Source organism: Neoarius graeffei, chromosome 27 (genome assembly GCF_027579695.1).
Source record: "Neoarius graeffei isolate fNeoGra1 chromosome 27, fNeoGra1.pri, whole genome shotgun sequence".
Classification (NCBI taxonomy): Eukaryota; Metazoa; Chordata; class Actinopteri; order Siluriformes; family Ariidae; genus Neoarius; species Neoarius graeffei.
The window spans coordinates 43,596,267-43,617,704 of NC_083595.1; the positions used below are offsets into that span (position 1 = coordinate 43,596,267).

At 42.4% G+C, this 21,438-nt stretch overlaps 1 protein-coding gene across 1 annotated transcript in view; it reads left to right on the top strand.

The window, feature by feature from the left end:
• Window positions 1-6,499: 6,499 nt before the first annotated feature.
• Window positions 6,500-21,438, top strand: part of plekhg4 (pleckstrin homology domain containing, family G (with RhoGef domain) member 4) — a 138,764-nt gene continuing 123,825 nt past the window's right edge. Inside the window, exon 1 of the mRNA XM_060911790.1 lies at window positions 6,500-6,647. Within this exon, the coding sequence (XP_060767773.1) occupies window positions 6,645-6,647 (3 nt within the window). The 5' untranslated portion in view covers window positions 6,500-6,644. The remainder of the gene's footprint in view (window positions 6,648-21,438) is intronic.

Sequence of the window (21,438 nt, forward strand, 5' to 3'; positions counted from 1 at the left end):
TCCAGCTGTTCCTTTTTTGTACCTTTAACTTTTCCAGCCTCTTATTGCCCCTGTCCCAACTTTTTTGAGATGTGTTGCTGTCATGAAATTTCAAATGAGCCAATATTTGGCATGAAATTTCAAAATGTCTCACTTTCGACATTTGATATGTTGTCTATGTTCTATTGTGAATACAATATCAGTTTTTGAGATTTGTAAATTATTGCATTCCGTTTTTATTTACAATTTGTACTTTGTCCCAACTTTTTTGGAATCGGGGTTGTACATAAGCATTATAAATTATAATAAACAACAAAGTAGAGCAAAAAAGTCTTACCTTAAAAGTAGTGCAAAGTTCCATTGCTTTTATCATATTTGTAGCGTTGTCTGTTGTTATGCACGTCTGGGCCTCTTCTTTTAGACCCCAGCTTGACAAACACTCTTTCAGCCCCATGGCAATATTCTCTCCGGTGTGGTCAGTGGGGAAGTATGCGGTCTGCAGGCAGCAACTTCTCAACTCGAAGTTGGCATTGACGAAATGCACCGTCAGACTCCTATATGGCTTGGTCGTTCTGCTTGACCACATATCAGTAGTTGACGCATAAAACTCAATATCTTCCAGCTCTTTCGCCACCTTGGCCTTACATTCTGCGTAGAGCTGTGGGATGGCAACCTGATTGAAGTATGTGCGGGAGGGCAGAACATACCTCTTATCCATTGTGCGGAGTAAACTTTTAAACGAGTCTTTGGTGACTGTGTTTACAGGCACCATGTCCTTCGTAATGTAATTTGTTACTGCAGCAGTTATCTCCTTGTGTCTTCGGCTACTTCTGTCATACAGAGTTACACTTGCAAAAGAAGTTGTAATTGTTGTCTGTTTGGCCGAAGTACTTTCACTACTACTAGACGTCTCATGGGTCTTTTTCGCCATGCACTCTTCATGCAAATTCGCGTGGTGAACTTTCAAGTGGCGGTATAAATTAGTAGTGTTTCCACCAGATGTAGCCACTTTTGCACGACATGTTTTGCACAGCACCTGTTTCTGATGTTCGTCTGAGGCTTCAAATCCAAAATACCGCCAAATGGCCAACGTGCTGTTTTTCTTTGGGATCAAATCCCCTGACTCCGCTTCAGCTCCCGCTTCAGCCATGTCTGAAATTGAATGACCAGCTACACTGATTGGAGTGGATAACACGTGACCTGTCCACGCGCAGCATGCAGCTTCTTGATTGGTAGCTGACACAGAGTGTTTTTACACCATGCTGGGGCAATACGCAGAGCATACATGTGTGAAATTACTGACAAAACAAAACATGGGTCAGTTTAGGAGCACTGAGAAAAACCGCGGCTTTGACGATCCCAAAATCGTGTCGTCTGAGATCGCGATTTTCGGTCGAAAACGATAGATCATTCAGCCCTGACCGTGGCTAAACCTCACAGCGTCCAAATGTCATTGAAAAGCTGCATTTCCTTCATGCGCGATCAGACGCAACTTTCCTATGAGACTCGGACATTTGAAACTAATTCATTTGTCATTTTTGGAGTGCTGGAATTCATTATCTCCTTCACTCACTGCTCACTGTCTCAAAGAGCACTCAGTCTAGTGATTATATCTTGCTCTGAAATGCTCAAAATTAGACTCCCCCCAAGATCCTGAAGCTTGTGGCCAGAAAAGTGCATAAAACATGAGGCTGAGATGACATCTATCCTCACCTGCTTTCATAATTTTTTTTTTTTTTATCTGTGTTCTGACATTAAAAAAACAGCGGAGATTGAGTCAGACTTGAGCACGTACAGGAAACTTTATAAGCCGTTTGATAATGGTGGATTTTATGTGGGTGTTTTATTATGCTGATATCAGATAGGGCGAATATGGATCTAGGAACTGCGTGCCTGAACATAGCCTTGATCGTGATTCCAGAGCTGACAAAAAATATAAAAGCATTCTAGTTGAGTTTGCAGCCTTGTTTGTTTTGGTTTGCTTTGTTATTGTGAGATTACAGTGTTTGTTTATTCACCCTCCGATTCTAAACAGTTGCTAAATGATGAAGCTCTCAGCCACGTGGCATAAAGAAAATGCCATCCTGCTTGAGTTTACCCATCATGCTGCACTGTTAACTCGGGTCACATCAGCAAGTACACTACAGCTTTTGGAAAGATGTACTTGCTCTCTCGTTCTGTCTGCTTCCCCCCCCCCCCCGAAATGAATCGAGTTTCGGAATCAAATGCCGCTTTTCCACTACAAACGCGGCTGAGTCGGGCTGAGCCGTGCCGTGCTGAGTTGGGCTGAGTCGAGCTGAGTGGGGCTGTTGAAGTTGCATTTCGACTACAACCGCGCTGAACCGTGCTGGCTGGAAGTGGGTGGACACATTGGGTGGAGTTAGCGAAAGTGGGTGGACGTCACGTGATGTCGTTAAGCGGCGCAAACAGTGACATCAGTGATCTTTTAAGCGGTAGTCTCACGACCCGAATAGTAAACAATAAACATGGAGGACATGGAGTCGTTAGTGTTGCTGGTCTTGGTGCTGTGGCTTGTTGTCACCGACAACGCCAACAGATACTGGCAAGAGCGTATAGATGAGGCGAGGCGCATAAGGCTTCAGAAATTCTCGTAATTCGTAATTCTTCTTCTTCCGGGTTTGCGGTGTTTACAGATCCCAGCGTGCTCGCGGGGCGTGTGTGGGCATGTGAGGACACTCCTCCTCACCAATCAGTGCACAGGGGAGTGTCTGCTCACGCCCCCAGCCTCATTCGGCTCGCTTTGGCTCGCTTCAGCCCCACTCCAAAACGGTGCGAGTTTTAGGGGCTAAGCAGGGCTGAAGCGAGCCGAGTCGTGCTGTTCTTTGGTAGTCGAAACGCGAGCCGTGTCGGGCTGAAGCGAGCTGAAAAAGGGTAGTGGAAAAGGGCCAAAAGTCTTCCTGCTCAGTCATGCTTCATCGGAGAGCCACCAAACTTAATATGACACCCAATACATACATGAAATCAGCTATGACCTGCACTTATCTTTTTCTTGCTTTTCATCCATCCATTTTTCTCCCATTGGCAGCAACGCCATTTTGGCCCCATAGGAATGCACTGGCCATCAGAAGTCGAGCTGTCCTGCTCAGTCATGGTTCATCCAACAGCCATCAAACTTCATTTCATAGCTCAGCCCAACTCACCCGACACACACATCCATCCATCCATCCATCCATCCATCGTGAACCGAACTCATCTTTTTTGTGTTGCTGCACAGCAATCACACTCTCATTTTCTTCAGGAAATGCACTGGTGTAGTTCTACATGATGTTGATTGTTTTGTTGGAAGTGGAGTTGCTACTCTACTATCATCACCTAAAACCATAATCCATGTACTCAGCTTACGGATTATGGGTTTATTTATTGTTGAATTATTTATTAAGTTTCACTCCTCACTTCTCACCGAAGCCATGCATTTGGGTTATTTCACTGCTCAGGTGAAGAACATTTTCCCTCATGGGTAACTATTTTTGTTACTTCTGTCCTGAGTAATTTAGGAAAATGCTTCATTGATGGTCTTTAAGGTGGTTTTTATAGCCGTGTTTGTGAGGGATTACTTTTACATGGGGAGTTGGGGTAATGTAATAAATACCAGTGTAGTTTAGTCCTGTCTGGATTCTTCTTACCACTAATTGTTTAACTAAACCAAAACAGTATTTGGCATGATCACCCCTGCATCAGTTTTCTCACATAAAGTTTTGTAAGGAAAATGGCCGGTAGGTTTTTTTCAAAGCATCTTGGTGAATCTGCTACAGATCTTTAGCGGTCACACAGGAAAGTCCTGTCTGCCATCTGAGGTCTGAGGAATCATTTGAGACAGGCATTTGTGTGTCATACCTGATTTGCATAAAGCTGAAAAGATCAATTCTGTCAAGTTGTCGCTCACTGCTGTCACTGAAATCACAGCTTTGTATCTTGCACCTGTTCTTTACTAACATTAGCTAAGTTAGCTAGCTGACGAGTGCTGCCTCGATCATGTCATCCTATGGAGGACTTTCATGCGACATCATCACAACTGCGGATTTGTTTACCCGGCCATGTGCCAGCAACCGGCACAAGTGTACATGAGTGATTTGTACGCCAAATTCAGCAAACATCTACAGATAAACTTGTAGAAGTTACGCTTTAAAGAACAATTCCAGAGACCTGTAGTGCTTTTGGATGTAATAACAGACGTGGACATAAGCTTCGTTTAACTTTTCACTGCTTCCCGGCAAACCCAGAAAGATGAGAAAAATGGCAAGCTGTAGTTAGACTGGATGCTAAAAACATTCCTCTGTGTGTGGAGAACGTTTTATATCAGGTTAGTGTGAAAGCGCTGTGCAACGTTAAAATGTAGATCTGGATGTGGGCTTTGGACGCAGTATATTTTTAGGCCTAATGCTTGGCGAGAATAGCAGCATGTTTGTTATGTACTGATAATGTAGACTTGGCTGAACACCATAAAATATGCTCGGTCTCAGCCCTGACTTGTTTATGACTATTATAAGTCCACGTTTGAGCTTACCTTTGTCATAATAAGGTATTTTTCTTTACTGGGAATTTCCCATAACATTCTGGCACAAAACCTGCCTCGAAATATTCGTAGTCATCTGTACTTTTGTAAGCCTTTAGCATCTCTGGTGTATTTAGAAGTCCCAAATACTAAATAGTTCAGGATGCCATAGTGTCCCAAATCCAGTAGCTGGTTTGCCAAACACTTTCCAAATGGAATAAATACATTTTTGGGTAAATTAAGAAGAAGAAGACTTTATTTTTGTCACATGTAAACTCCAGCACAATGAAATTCCTCCTCTGTATTTAATTCATCTGAAGCAGTGAACAAGTGTGCACGTGCACACAGAGAGAGAGAGCAGTGTGCAGAATAAATAATAAATAAATACATTTGTGGGTAAATTATATGGCTCTGTGATGCCTGCATGTTTCAGCTTTTCAGTGTAATGCGATCTGCTGGTATAAAATACATTTTTAATCATTTCAGAGAGATTGTACTGACTGCAGTCGTCTTGATTTTCATTATTAACTGTCACGGCTATTTCTTTGTTTGCCTGGCAATATGGCGCAAACAAAAATCTGTGACATCAGTGAAAGTCCTCTATAGTCTCTAATGTGATTGGCCCAAAGCTGTGGAGGTTAGAAAGAAGCACAGAAAGCACAACTTTATTCATCACACACTTGTGAAATTCCTCTCTGCATTTAACCCATCTGAAGCAGTGAACACACACATGCACACACACGTGTGAGCAATGAGCACACACACATACCCAGAGCAGTGGGCAGCCATGCTAACAGCACCCGGGGAGCAGTTGGGAGTCAGGTGCCTCGCTCAAGGGCACCTCAGCCCAAGGCCGTCCCATATTAACCGAACCGCATGTCTTTGGACTGTGGGGGAAACCGGAGCACCCGGAGTAAACCCGCGCAGACACGGGGAGAACATGCAAACTCCACACAGAAAGGCCCTCACCGGCCGCTGGGCTCGAACCCAAAACCTTCTTGCTGTGAGGCGACAGCGCTAACCACTACACCACCAACCTCATTACAAACACTTTCCACATGAGCGTTTTTCCAAATTAGTGACAATTGATCCAGAAGTACTGAAAAACTTTGTGTTTTAAACCACTTTAGCTCTCATCTCATCTCATCTCATTATCTCTAGCCGCTTTATCCTTCTACAGGGTCGCAGGCAAGCTGGAGCCTATCCCAGCTGACTACGGGCGAAAGGCGGGGTACACCCTGGACAAGTCGCCAGGTCATCACAGGGCTGACACATAGACACAGACAACCATTCACACTCACATTCACACCTACGGTCAATTTAGAGTCACCAGTTAACCTAACCTGCATGTCTTTGGACTGTGGGGGAAACCGGAGCACCCGGAGGAAACCCACGCGGACACGCACGGGGAGAACATGCAAACTCCACACAGAAAGGCCCTCACCGGCCACGGGGCTCGAACCTGGACCTTCTTGCTGTGAGGCGACAGCGCTAACCACTACACCACTGTGCCGCCCGACTTTAGCTCTGTGATGGCAAATTCAGCCCAAGCACCAAACTTTGTCATTTGGAATCAGGACAAGAAAATTGTCCACTTTAACAGATTTTGCTGTGTTATAACCTGCTATGTCTATAAACAGAAATCCAGTTTGGGCTTGATTAAGAGAGGAACAGAAAGAAGTCCACTCTTTTCAAGGTAAAAGGAGCGGATGTTCTTTTTCTCTCTCTCTCTCTCTCTCTCTCAGGGCCTGTTTAAGTTTTGTTTATTCTTCTGAACTCCTATCATTTTGTATCAGAAGGCTGTTTTCGTAACCCTTTATTTAAACATCTCCCTTCTCATTTACAGTAGGTTCTAGTTTAATTTGCCCCTCTCAGGTTTCCCAGTGCAGAAGCACCACACATGCAGTTTTCCCCCTCGTGGGCGGCCCTTAGTGAATGACTGACAGACAGACACAAGTGGGAAGGCTGGGTTTAAGAGTGGGCAGGCCCTACATCGTAAGAGTTGCTGCAGTGTGTTGAGCGTGTCAGTGTGTCAGAAACCTGCTGTGTAGAGAGCTGGGGTGTACACATGCAGAAAAGTATCGGGACTACAGGACTAGCAGGACAATGAAGCGAGAAAGCCGAAGTTTAAAAAGGACACGTTTGTTACAGCATGGTGAGTCAGGAGTTTCACACTGCTGTGATTTGGAGCTTTGGTTTGGGGGGGGAGCTGAGCTGAGCTACTAATGACTTTACCTTATGGGTTAAGGGGGAGGTGTGTGTGTGTACTGGTACTGAAAAACTGAAAAGTTTACCATCAGTGAGCTTGTGTTATTTGTTAAGAATGGAGCTGAGTGTACGTACAGAGATACAGTTGGTTAGATGTGTGTGTGTGTGTGTGTGTGTGAGAGAGTGTTTATGAAAGCAAGAGCTGATATATTAATTAAAACTGTGCATGCAAATTAAATGCATGTGTCTGCATGGTGTGTGTGTGAGAGAGAGAGCACGTGAATCAGTGTGCAGGCCATGTGTTCACATTTTCAGCTGGCGTCTATGTCCTTGGTGCAGGTAACAGCAAAATCCCTTGTGGCTAAACTGGAGACTCAGCATAGAGGTGTGTGTTAGTTACTGCAGCTGTTCTGGTGTGCCTCTCTCTTTTCTCTAGACACTGGTGTATGCCAACAAAGGAGTCAGTCCTGCAGAGAGGGGTGTGTGTGTGTAATGTACCATGGTACAGCGATAATTTCAGCTTTTTCTCTCTGGTACTTGACTTTCCCCTCCAATGATTTCCTCAGTCTGTTCAGGACAAGTGTGAAGAAAAGACAGACAGGGACATGTGGGTGGAGCTAGTAATAGTGCAGAGCACTGATTGGTCAAACACAAGATGAGTTGTCGCTGGAGTCTGTACTTTTTTGGGAAAAATACAGTAATATGTCATTAATTTATATTGGAAAGTGCAGTGATCCTCAGTATTATCGGCTAAGAACATTACCATCAAGTGCACTGCGAAACCTGGAAAGTTCAGCTTTATATCCCTTAAACCGATTATCAGACTGTAAATCTCCTCTGTTACTACAGTTCGTGTGTACTGTGAAATAATGGGGAAAGGATTACACCACCTCACAAGCTCCTCCTACTTCTAAGGTTTTTTGTTTGGGTTTTTTTTGGTAATAAGAAACAAGTACTTGTACCCAATGTGGGGCTCAAACACATAATGTGAGCGTCTCATGCTCTACCGTCTGAGCTTGGGTACGGATGCTTTTGGGTTCGGATTTTACCCGAACACACCGTCCGGTGGAAAACTGATGCGAGCACCTCAACACTCTGTTTCCCTCTCCATCAGTTTCTGTTGGAGGAAAGAAGGCATGTGGCTTTAATTTAGTCTCTTCTGTTTTCTAGATGTTAGCTGACCTTGAGCTAGAGCCTGGAAGAGGAAAATACAGAGACGATGCACTGCCTGCATGTACTCACGGTGGTATTAATGCAGCGATGAGTGCATTAATTAGTATAACTCAGTTTAATAGACTTGTAATCCTGCAGAGAGCCTGAGGAAACACTGCAGTCTTGGCTCTCTGTAACGCTCTTCTTGTCAGAGGAAGATGAACTAAACAGAACCAAATGCGTCTATAAAGTCACGTCTGAATTTCATTCAGCCCCAAGCTGTTTCTCATGATGTCACTGCCTTTAAATAGGCTCCTTTTGTTCAGCGCTGCTTTCGACTCTTGGCCTTTTTTTAGCCGGGTTTTGTACGTGATTTTAGCGCAGTCTCTGACTCGTAACTCAATCCACATTGCTTTCGGTCGAGGTGGTCCAAGGGCCAGTGGGTTATCGAGTGACTGTTTGAGGAGTTAGTGTTTTGGGCTCTGTGTATGTGTGTGTGTGTTTACTCAAAGGACAGATAAGAGGTCCGACTCTGATCTCAAGGTGGAGGTCGTGTGTTCAGTGTTACTGGTTAACTCATCAGAGAAAAGTGTGTGAATGTGGGGATGTTTTTAATTCACTGATGAAGAAATTGCTGGTTGGGAATGATTGAGGACTTGCAATCACAAGGAAAAAATGGCTCACAGTGCATATTGTGAGGGCAAATACCATATCGGTACTTTGTGGATCACAGGCACGTGTGTTTGTCAGTGCAGACCTGAGTGATTAAGTGTTTAGCCCGTGTGTATGTATGTCTGTTTGTGTGAGGGAGTATACCAGAAACTTAACAGAGCAGGTTTCGTGAGTTTTGGAATTTGTTGTGTGTGTGTGGCAGCATAGTCATATGATGGGCTGCTTTTTATTTTGCTGTGCTAGAGGAATGTTCTTGATCAGAACTGCTCAGTGCAGCGTGTAAACTATGATTTTATATTTCCCTTTTTTCCTCTGAGTTTCGTCTCAAACGTCTACCATTTCTAGCGGACCGGATAGATGGAGCGACTAGATACTTTTACACTAGCAACCATTCGTTCTCTGTGTACGTATGTGATATGGAGCCATGATTTCAACATCAAGCAACATTTGAATTATAAATTGATTGATTTTGGTGAAGCGACAAATCCAAGCAACTGGCTCTAACGATTCCTCGGACCCGGAGCAGTCCTATGTGGTCCACTTCCCCACTCACAACTTTGTTATAACCATGATTTCATCTCACTAATTGTGCATAGAGACGCATCAACTTTGAAAACTGACTGTGCACTTGCTGCCTAACCCATCTCACCCCTTGACAGGTGCCATTACAATGAAATAATCAATGCTCATATAAATAATCAATCACATTTCTGCTTAGGCAGACTTCTTAAAAACCTATCGATGGCTGCACAAATTGCCTTTTTTTTTTTTTTCACGTCACCTGTCGGTGGTATTAATGTTATGGCTGACCAGTGTATGGTTTTACTGTAGATTAATCAGCATATAGACACACAAGCTTGTTAAGTCTGTAACATTTAACAATTTATTCCATGAACTCAAGTTGTACATGAGCTGATGGCCACCGAGTTGGCTATAAGCCATGTATGACGAGCTTGAGTGGAATAATTGTTTGTTTTATTCTAGCCACATTCACTGGACTTTGAGAAACGGAGCATTTTTTTTTTCTTGCAAATTCGATAAATAAAAACTTTTTTTATACAAATCATTTCTGCTTAGGCGGACTTCTTAAACTATCGATGGCTGCACAAGTTGACTTTAGTGGTTTTTTTTTTTGTTTTTTTTGTAGAAAGTGCCATCTTGCTGTCGTGCCAAGGTAAAGAATAGCTTGAGACATTTATTTAATTCTTCCTTGGACATTTCAGTTATGCAATTTTCAAACTTCTTTGAGCTTTTGAACCAGTTTAAATATTCAACAAGTTTTAATGCTTAAAGATAAAGAATGTCTCTACCAGTGCATCGATCAAATCAATAGCTGGATGCCACAAAATTTTCTCCAGTTGAACACAGATAAAACAGAAGTAATTCTATTTGGAAAAAAAGATGAAAGACTCAGGATTACCACTATTCTTGACACAAAAGGGATTAAAACTAAAGAAATGGTTAAAAATCTTGGTGTTTTCATTGACAGCGAGCTAAACTTTGACAGTCACATGAAAGCAATCACTAAAACGGCATTTTATCACCTAAAAAACATTTCCAAACGAAGAGGACTTATGTCAAAAAATGATCTGGAAAAACTAATACATGCCTTCATCTCTAGTAGGGTTGATTACTGCAATGGCCTTTTCACAGGCCTGCCAAAAAAGACCATCAAACGACTTCAGCTGGTTCAAAATGCAGCAGCTAGGGTTCTCACATGAACAAAAAGAACAGAGCACATTACTCCAATTCTAAGGTCCCTTCACTGGCTTCCAGTAAGCTACAGAACTGACTTTAAAGCATTGCTGCTGGTGTACAAATCTCTAAATGGTACAGGGCCCAATTACCTCTCTGATATGTTGCAGCGGCCTAACCCAATCAGATCTACCAGATCGCAGCAGCAAAATTTACTATTAAAACCAGTTGTTAAAACAAAGTGTGGTGAAGCAGCTTTTAGCTACTATGCAGTACATCTATGGAACCAACTGCCAGAGGACATTAAAAATGCTCCTGCTGTTGGCAGCTTCAAATCTAGGTTAAAGACCAAGCTGTTCTCAGATGCTTTCTGTTAAATCATTAATATTTTTACATTTTTTATAATCTTTACTTTCTCTGCATGTTTTAAATTTACTTTAATTTTATTCTATTTTATTCCGCTGGTTTCTTTTTCTTTTTCTCCTTTTTTCTTTTTGCCATTTTATTTTATTTCTACTATTGTTTAATTCTTATTATTTTCTTTTAATTCTTTTAATTAATTGTTTTAGATTAAAAATAAAATTATTTCATGTAATTTTATTTCTCTATTGTTTACTGTTTTTGTTTTTGCTTCTGTAAAGCACATTGAACTGCCATTGTGTATGAAATGTGCTATATAAATAAACTTGCCTTGCCTAAACAAACCAGCGAAATGACAGGAGCAGTTTGTGAAAAATTATATATTAATAATTCTTGAAAAATTAAAAAAAGATATGTTCTTACCATCAAACTTTTTATTCCTTTTTTTTTGTATTTTGTGGGGTTTTTATTTTGTCTTTGGTTGGTTCAGCAGCATGCGCCACCATTTTGTTTTTCTCTACTCATGGTATATGAGCTGATAGCCTAGTAGTAGAGTAGCCAATCAGAGCACGCGATTGCTCATATCCAGGGAATGTGGATGGAATAATGATTTAATCTCAAACTTTATAGTCACTTATCACAGTTAACTGGTTAGATAGTTGCTAATAAGACGAGCACGGAGGCATCGGCATTTTCTCCCCCACGCAGTTTGTAGCTCGAACGCACAGGGGTCAGAAACGTAATTCCAAGTTCTGACTTCCCACTTCAGAAGTAAGTCAAATATAGCATTAAAGTCTTATTAAAACGCAGCAGATTGCAACCCTGCACAACTTCACTGTGACTGCAGTGACATGACGAGGACTAAGCGGGGTAAGGATGTGTGCATGGCTTGTTTTGTTTGGCATCCAAGACTCCATGATGCATCATGTTTTAGACTCTGATGTCTAACGCACGCACCCAAATGTATTCTAGGAAAAGAGTCTTATTCACATTGGATAATTTCTGCTTCTTTCTTTTTAAATCAACGTCGGTTCATACTATTTTATCGCATGCTCATACATCCATGAACATTATGAACTCTCAAATCTTTGCAGAGCTGTGACCCTCTTGGCCTGGAGTTTTAAAGAACAGATAAGTTTATGGGGTCTGTAACAGGGATTGAGGATATTAAAGCACGAGCCTGGAGTAAAGATGGCTCAAACTGGTACGGAGGAGCATTACGGATGTCTCGAGTGCATGCTCAGTTGCTCTTGTTGTTTGTCCATAATCGCTTTGTGAGAGCCATCGCATATACAGTGATCAAAACCCAACCATTGGTGACAGTAGGACACGGGTGTAAACATAAAAAGTGTGGAAAAACAGTCACTGTTCTGGTTTTCGTTTCAATGAAAGTTTTCTAGCTGGAGTCTCTGAGAGCCCAAAGAGAAGTTGTGTATAAATTTCTGTCAGGGGTAACTGGGACACACACACACAGTATCTAGCTGATTAACAATGTTTGGTATGGGTTTTGAGCTGTTAGAGACTCTGGCATCTCCGGGATCCCAAACAGAACACAAACGTTAATATGCTCGTTCAAATTATGTTGCTGTTTCAGTATTAGCATCTAATGCAGATCTTTCTTGCATGGCAGACTCTCGACATAATACAAGCCTAATAATAGTGATTTTATTTAAAAAAGAAAAGGTATGGATATTGAGGGGTTTTTTTTAAGGAGGAGTCTTCAGTATCTGTGTTGTGTAAAAGTCAGTGATAAAGCTGGTCCTTTAGGTTTTTCACCATAGGGAAGTCTTCATAGTGCTTTGTTCTTTGCCATTTCTCGGTAACAAGCCATCTTGTTTTTGGTTATTACCGTCAAGAAGTAGTGAGGAAGAAGGCGAGTGAATTTATTGTTTTACAGTGTTTGGATGATCCTGATGTAAATGTATTGTTGTAATAAAGATCACTAAATGGTCTTTGGCCCTAGTTGTCTTTACATAATCACAACTAGTGTAAACTCCGATGTAGTTCAAGCTCCTAATGCTTAAAGTGCATGTTCTGGACCAGTTTTTTTTTTTTTATATGAAAGCATGTCCCTTTACACACTCATCCAGAAGGGTAATTTTGCACAAGGCCATCTGTCGACAGCAGAAAAAAATAAAATAAAACACATCTGGAAAAATCCCAAGGGAGTCTGGGGCCAGATTCGTGACGTTACCTGCGGAAGCGCCAGCAGGCTGCACGAGCTTGCACGGTTTCAGTGCACAGCCTGTGTAGACCAAGCGCTCCCATTTCTCTCTCATTGTCCGGTCTTTTGGGAAACGATGAGTACTAATCCCATCAAGATTGGTGTTGCTACACCCTCCTACGATACATCTGTTAACCATTTTAATAATTACGTGATAACATTGAAGAAATTTGCAGAAAACCACTAGGTCGTTTTCTGAAACAAACCAGTGCTGACGTAGGATTCAGAGGGAGGCGTCCCGCACGCGACGTCACGAAAATCAATGTTTCCCGGGAAATCCAAATGCCAAGTTTTTTCAGAGGCGGACCAATTCACCTCAAATGGCTCGATTTCAACTGAATTTTTCTGGTATTGCGCAAGGTAAAACAATTGCAGAGAATGCAGAATGTTACAGATATTTGACCAAAGTTTAATATAAAATAGGAGAATTACATTGATCTTGCTCCTGAATTTACTCGTGATATGCACTTTAACGTTATGTTGTGCCATCCTGCTGAGTTTAGTCCCAGGCACGCTAAACCACACAGGCCAGCTTTCTGCTAACAGAGACACTCTTTATAACAGCAGAGCCAGACTTTATCCATCTCCAGCACCCAGCCAAAAGCCAATTTTCTTCGTGTCACTTCCTCTTGCTGTATGAATAGACTTTAATGATAACCGGCTCATTCTGATGTTCTGTATTGTTCTGAGAATTTGCTCTAAAGATCAAGCATTCTGACTCTGAAAGCTAATATCCGCCAGTTAATTTAGACTCCAGGTTTGAGTTTCAGAGAGGGAGACTGATTAAAATTAGCTGAGATTATTTTGATGAGGCATTTGAAGCAGTGGAGACTGTCGTAGTGTCTGCGAGTCTGGTATGTGCGGAGCAGGTCGTTTCTAAATGCCAGCTTCATTTTCTCCTTGTCATATATCTCATCATGGAAACCTCGAGTGATGGGATCGCAAGACGGATATCTGTTCACACCCAGCTCTTGCATGTGTCTCAAATGTGTCTTCACAGACCACTCGTGTCACATTTCATGACTAGAGAAGGATGCCAGATCTTCCAAAAGTAACACAACGTTGCAAAAGCATCTTCAGCATTCAAATAAACTTGGAAGAAGCATATAAATAGCTACTGAACATCATTTCCTGACTAAACAGTTAGGCATTCAGTAGTGTTGTAGTGAAGACCACCTAAACCATGATCAAGTCATGACCAAGACTAAGACTTTGAGGGATTGACATCAAATTGGAACCAAGACCAGAACCAGACCTGGGTGGGGTGGGGGGCCGCCAGCCATTAACGGAAAGAAAAATTTAAAATTGGCAATGCAACCAATAATTAACATTTATTGGTTGCATTTGAAGCAGGACGTTTTACATCCAATCACAGTAACAGTGTTGTTAAATAAATCAGACAATGCACAGGCAGTTTAGTGAAATCTCCCCCTACAGTTCTGGTCTTGAAATAAAATCCCAAGTCCTCGATGTCCGAGATCGAGACAAGACCGAATAAAAATGTGGTTGATTCCGAGACAAGACCTTCAAAAAGTGGTCTTTGGACCAAGACCAGTCTCAAGTATGACAACACGAGTATTCACGGTGCAAGAATTGCATCCCGTCAATGGAGGACCGCAGCATTTTGCTCAGCTGAACATGTTTCATGCGCTTTTCATCAACCATGCAAAATGGAAACGAGCTCTTAACTGAACGCCGTCAGTGCCATCATTTCCTCATACGCATACAGTTCTTACATTTACAGCTTTTAATCAACTTGTGCACAAAGCTATAAACTCGAGTTCACACTAGTGATAACATTGTGGAGAGCGTTTAACATTTCTCATCTCATTATCTCTAGCCGCTTTATCCTGTTCTACAGGGTCGCAGGTGAGCTGGAGCCTATCCCAGCTGACTACGGGCGAAAGGCGGGGTACACCCTGGACAAGTCGCCAGGTCATCACAGGGCTGACACATAGACACAGACAACCATTCACACTCACATTCACACCTACGCTCAATTTAGAGTCACCAGTTAACCTAACCTGCATGTCTTTGGACTGTGGGGGAAAACGGAGCACCCGGACACAGGGAGAACATGCAAACTCCACACAGAAAGGCCCTCGCCGGCCACGGGGCTCGAACCCGGACCTTCTTGCTGTGAGGCGACAGCGCTAACCACTACACCACCGTGTCGCCCCGTTTAACATTTATGAAGTCAAATGTATTTATGCTTTATTTGTATGAGTCTCACACATTATCGTTTCGTATACACTGACAAAATAAAAATATTTCCTTTTCAAACTTTATACATTAAAGTCCAACGTTAAGACCATCATTGGATTTCAAATTAACACCAAACAGTGTATATTAGAAAGCCGTTTCCTTAATTAGTTCTTTCTCCGATTTATCTTATTTGCCTATGTATAATATAATATAATGAATAAAGAATAAATGTGAGAACGAGTAAACCATGAGTTAGTTAATTCGTGAAGTAATAAACAGAGTTGATGTTGAGAACTGATGGAAGTGTGTGTGTGAGTGAGAAGAGACTGTGTGGCTCTTCTCTGATCTGATCAATTTAATACAGTGTTTGCAAGATGCCCAAAGTTTCTGAGACTTGGCTTGACTTTTAAAAAGTTAAAAAAAAAAAAAAAAAACAGTGATTATCACATCTGTGATGCATTAATATCCATTGATCGGTTTTAGGGCTTCATAAACAATGTGGTGAATGAGATGTGCCATTTTTCTTGAGATGCCATCGAGTTCAAATACCTGTGGTGTGGGTTTTTGTTTTTTTAAATGTGATCTGTCAGTGTTGTATAGTAGAAAGTGAGGTCAGCAGCAAAATAAAAAAAAATCACTAGAACAAAGATGACTGCCAGACATCTCTAGTTCAATATAGTGTTGAACATAGTCAGTCTGAAGTGATTAAAGCTTTACTGAGTTCTTCCACGTGCTTCTGATCCACCATTAAAGTGTATATCCTGGACCAATTTTTTTTTTTAATATGAAAGAATGTCCCTTTACACACTCATCCAGAAGGGTAATTTTGCACAAGGCCATCTGTCTACAGCAGGAAAAAATAAAATAAAAAAAACGTGTCTGGAAAAATCCCAAGGGAGTCTGGAGCCAGATTCGTGACGTTATCTGCGGAAGCGCCAGCAGGCTGCGCGAGCTTGCACGGTTTCAGTGCACAGCCTGTGTAGACCAAGCGCTCCCATTTCTCTCTCATTGTCCGGTCTTTTGGGAAACGATGAGTACTAATCCCATCATGATTGGTGTTGCTACACCCTCCTACGATATATCTGTTAACCATTTTAATAATTACGCGATAACGTTGAAGAAATTTGCAGAAAACCACCAGGTCGTTTTCTCATAAACAAACCAGCGCTGACGTAGGATTCAGAGGGAGGCGTCCCGCACACGACGTCACGAAAATCAATGTCTCATCTCATCTCATTATCTCTAGCCGCTTTATCCTTCTACAGGGTCGCAGGCAAGCTGGAGCCTATCCCAGCTGACTACGGGCGAAGGGCGGGGTACACCCTGGACAAGTCGCCAGGTCATCACAGGGCTGACACATAGACACAGACAACCATTCACACTCACATTCACACCTACGGTCAATTTAGAGTCACCAGTTAACCTAACCTGCATGTCTTTGGACTGTGGGGGAAACCGGAGCACCTGGAGGAAACCCACGCGGACACGGGGAGAACATGCAAACTCCACACAGAAAGGCCCTCGCCGGCCCCGGGGCTCGAACCCAGGACCTTCTTGCTGTGAGGCGACAGCGCTAACCACTACACCACCGTGCCGCCGAAAATCAATGTTTGCCGGGAAATCCAAATGTCAAGTTTTTTTCAGAGGCGGACCAATTCGCCTCAAATGGCTCGATTTCAACTGAATTTTTCTGGTATTGCGCAAAGTAAAAAAATTATGCAAAATGTGACAGATATTTGACCAAAGTTTAATATAAAATAGGGGAATTACATTGATATTGGGGGCAGCACGGTGGTGTAGTGGTTAGCGCTGTCGCCTCACAGCAAGAAGGTCCTGGGTTCGAGCCCCGGGGCTGGCGAGGGCCTTTCTGTGTGGAGTTTGCATGTTCTCCCTGTGTCCGCATGGGTTTCCTCCGGGTGCTCCGGTTTCCCCCACAGTCCAAAGACATGCAGGTTAGGTTAACTGGTGACTCTAAATTGACCGTGAGTGTGAATGGTTGTCTGTGTCTATGTGTCAGCCCTGTGATGACCTGGCGACTTGTCCAGGGTGTGCCCCGCCTTTCGCCCGTAGTCAGCTGGGATAGGCTCCAGCTTGCCTGCGACCCTGTAGAAGGATAAAGCGGCTAGAGGTAATGAGATGAGATGAGACATTGATATTGCTCCTGAATTTACCCGTGATATGCACTTTAAAGTACATCAACAAGGTCACATTCTCACAGCGGTGTGCTCCAGCTGACATCCTCAGCCAACGTACTAGAAGCTCAAGATCTGAGTCATGAAACTGCTCTTTCCACCCTCTCTGGCTAATCAATAACTACTGATGATGGTGTAAACTCACGGGAGCTTTTGAGAAGTCGATAAATCGACTTCTGATGGTTCACCACGTATTTAAGTCTTCTCAGCACTTTTTTTTTTTTTTTAATTATTTTTCTAGTGCTCTTTTGACACCTGATTCATACCAGGAATGTGACCATTCAGTTTCACAACTTCAGCATTTCCTCCGGGAGAAAAAGACAAGCTCGTTTTTAACGTTGAGGCGTTGCCTCTGGTTTTTGTAACATCCGTCTCTAAGTGCTGAACAGGTTCTGAAGTGTGTTTTGTTTTGTTTTTTCCTCCTGGTTTGCTGCATGTAGCATGGTTTCTTTGTAACGACAGACCGGGTTAGTGAAGGCAGTTGGCACAGTTTAATATTTAGTAAGACTAGAGTTTTGCTTAAATGTAGTTTCATCATTTCTGTACAGCAGATTTGAAAAGTAAAGAAGGTTGGATGGGAGTCGAAAGATGGACATTTTTCATAATGTGTATATATAATATGCTCATTAGGAACTAAAACACATTTATTGAGGTTGTTTTAATTGAATGCACCATTCTCAGGAAATGTACCAGTGTTATTCAAAGTACGTTTCACCTGAGAGCCAGTAAGGTTTTAGCTGGAGACGTTTTTATATAGCACGATTTCTCTGTGCAAAAAATAGTGCAAGTACAATGATGTCCCAGAAATGTCTTACTTCAAGCCTGAAGAATGGCAGATAGAAATGAGAGAGAGACTTAAGGCCAATTTATGCTGGCAACCCAGTCCTCGCAGATAGCGTCGCAGACAGTGTCTGCGTAGCCCCCCCACCTTCGCAGACGCTCTGCGCGCACCTCCCAAAAATTGTGACCACCGCAGAAGCCTCGCAGACAGTGCCGCAGACAAGAGGGCTCTGATTGGTCCGCTGTACACGCACTTCCGCTTCCCTACTTTCCCGGTTTGTTTTGTTTTCACGACCGGCATTTTTAAAAACACGAGCGAAGATGGAGCAGCATGAAGAGCTGAGGAAGTACGTACATCTATACGACTCCAGTTCTAGTCATTATAAAAAAAAAGTTCTAGTCATTATAAGTAACCGGAGGATAAACACTCCACTAACCACACCCACCAACTACTCCTAACGACTTCGCGCCCCCTTGCGTTGTGCCGGTGAATAACATCGCGCACGCCTATTATCCCCGCTCAACAATAAATTACAACTGTCTGCGAAAAGCTATCTGCGAAAGCCTTGTCGCAAGAGCATGCAGAGGCCTTTACTCTCACCCAACCAGTAGAGGAGCAGAAAATCCAAAGGTGGCTGGAAATCTGTGGTTTCAGTGCGACACATTTCCCTGTACCAGCTGAAACTGAAAGTCTGTGTTTAATTGAAATGACCAAGACCTGAGTGGCCTCAAATTAGAGGTGATTGTAAATTCACCCTGTAGAATCAATACACAGTGTCTAATTTGTACTTCCTGTTTTGTATAGAGCCTACCAGCTCAACCATTTTCACTGAAAAACATAGCGTAGTGTCCATAATAGTATATGCTTTCTTGTAATGACTTTGTTTTTTCTTTATTTTTTAGCTACTAGAGATGTGTACTGACCTTTCCATGCTTATTTGACATGCAGCATTGGTTTATTTTACTTCATCAACATTTACATTAAAAATAAAAAAATCCAGTATATCTTTACTTGAACTCTTCTAAGGACTTAAACACCTCCTACGTTTTTGGAAATGTATATAAACAAGGACACGTTTTGTCCAATAACCCATTTTTGGATACATATTTCCTGAAACTGGGTGTTTTCTTTTTGTTCCCCCCCCGGACTAGGTACTATTTGCGAGTTGTAACGGTGTCTGTGGCAGCAGGAAGGGCAACTGTGTGTGTGAATGTGTGTGAGAGGGTAGGAAATTGGGAAGTAAGCCAGCTGTTTGATGTTTTGATGAGTGTGTCAGGGAGGTAAGTGTCTGTTTCACCCTTACAGGAAGTAGGGCAGATCCAACATGGCTGACAGGGTATGAACTTTCCACTTATCAGGAGCTGTTGAGTCATGGACCAGAGGTTATGTCCATGTTCTACCGAGTCACTATTTGATTTAGCATTTCCATTTCGCCAAGCTCTCTACCAACCGTACTAAAGAACACCAGGTTTCACACAAACGCTGGAAATATCCTGTTGAATAGAACACTTGCTTTCTCTCCCTTTCTCTGACGGACAGCTGGTTCATTCTGTCGCTTGGGTTGGGGTGAAAGGTTGGATCCCTTGTGAATTCTTCCCCCCCCCCCAACATTATGGCTGTGTGCGCGTGTGTGCTCATGCTCCCGTCAGGCAGAAGACTCTGGTGAGTGTGTTACTTCACAACTGCCATGGATAAGCAGTTCTCCACCCAGCTCGGGTTGTTTGCATGCGCCTGTAAACGTAATGATGCATTCCTTTCAGTTTTGCAGTACAGTTCACACACAATTTGTATTTTAGGGTGTGTTCACATATGCACAATTTTTAGCCCCTGTAAACAGAAACCTGTTGCTTTGTGGGGGTTTTTTTTTTCTTGTTTTCTTTTTCCTTGATGTGGTTTGTTTGGGGAGGTGAGAACACAGCAATCACACCCGGCTCCGCTTCCAGTCAAACTCTAGCACAGTTCGACTGCTGTAAGAAAGCAGTTCTGCCATAAATCAACTCAGCATCCCTTGTATTTTGGGTTTCACATATCATTTTCCACGTGTTTTGAGCTTTTGAGCAGCAACAGACACACTGAGCCAAAGGACAGAGCTGTAGAGCTGCGAGGTATTCTTGATATTTAGACAGATGAACAAAGAGAAAACTAGAAGGGCACATGCAGTGTTTTTTTTTTTTTTTTTTCCCCCAGAAAAAAAATTAAAGCCCTAAATTCTGCCATGATAATACACAGACAATTGAGCGCCAATGGCACAAAAGCGAGTGCCAAAGGCGCGAAGTGAAACTAGGGCAGACCTGGGCATTTTACGGCCCGCGGGCCGCATCTGGCCCTTTGGTTCATTCTGACCGGCCCGCGTAAGGTTAATTAGAAATAAACGTATTTTCTAATTTTACCTCCATGCATGGACTGAATGTGCATTGCTTTCATTTTGAAGTTGTGTTCAACAAAAACGCAATGTGCGCGACATGAAAATGACATGAAATCCCACGAAACCTAATCCCGCGATAACTACTGTACTTCCGTAATTTGTCCAGACCAACCACAAACTTGTACGTCATCCTGCAAACGGTCCAGCCAGTCACATCGTGTGACGTCACTAGCAGGCGCCGGAGCCGATCTCCGGCGAAAAGCACCAAATGAGGTGATTAAACTACAAATGTGGGCATCATTATTATAATATGATGTATCTTGCTTGATATTTGGAGTAGAAAGACAATAATAAATGTCTTTATTGTGTTTTGGGGTGAATGTGACTGAAAAAAAAATGGTACAAACGTTCACATTTTGTTAACCATTGTTTTGGGAAATTTGATTGAATAAATGACCTTTTTTGTAAGGCAACTTCGTTTTTTCCATACTCTTACCAGTCTTGGCAGCTTGTAAAAACAATGATATTTATTGCTTTATATAAAGAAATACAATTAATATTATGCAGAATTTAGTTCAGCCTTTTGGTCCGGCCCTCCACAAAATTTTCTGTTTCTCATGTGGCCCCATGGAAAAAATAATTGCCCACCCCTGAACTAGGGGGTGTCTGGGGGCATGCCAGCCTGGAAAATTTTTTGAAAATAGATGCTGTCAGGTGCATTTTCAGGGTCTCTGAGAGGTTTTAGATACATGATTATAGGATAGATTTTACCAGTGTTTCAGTGATTTCTGACCTAAATAGTATTAATGTATACACATTTGAAATTTCACCTTAAAGTTCAACATGCAAGTTAAACTGTTTTGTTATAGATTACTGAGGTATATGATGGATTGAAAATCTACGGGGATCCCTTAATTATCTATGATCAAGTAGTGTTGTAACAAAAATGTGCATGAAAATACGAACAGTGGTTTGCTCCATCTTCTGCAATCCAATGAAGAGAATCGATCATCATGACCTCCTGTTGATCACAAAGGGATCTGAACCTAAGACCTGCCACATTAATACAAGTCACTGTATTACTATAACTGT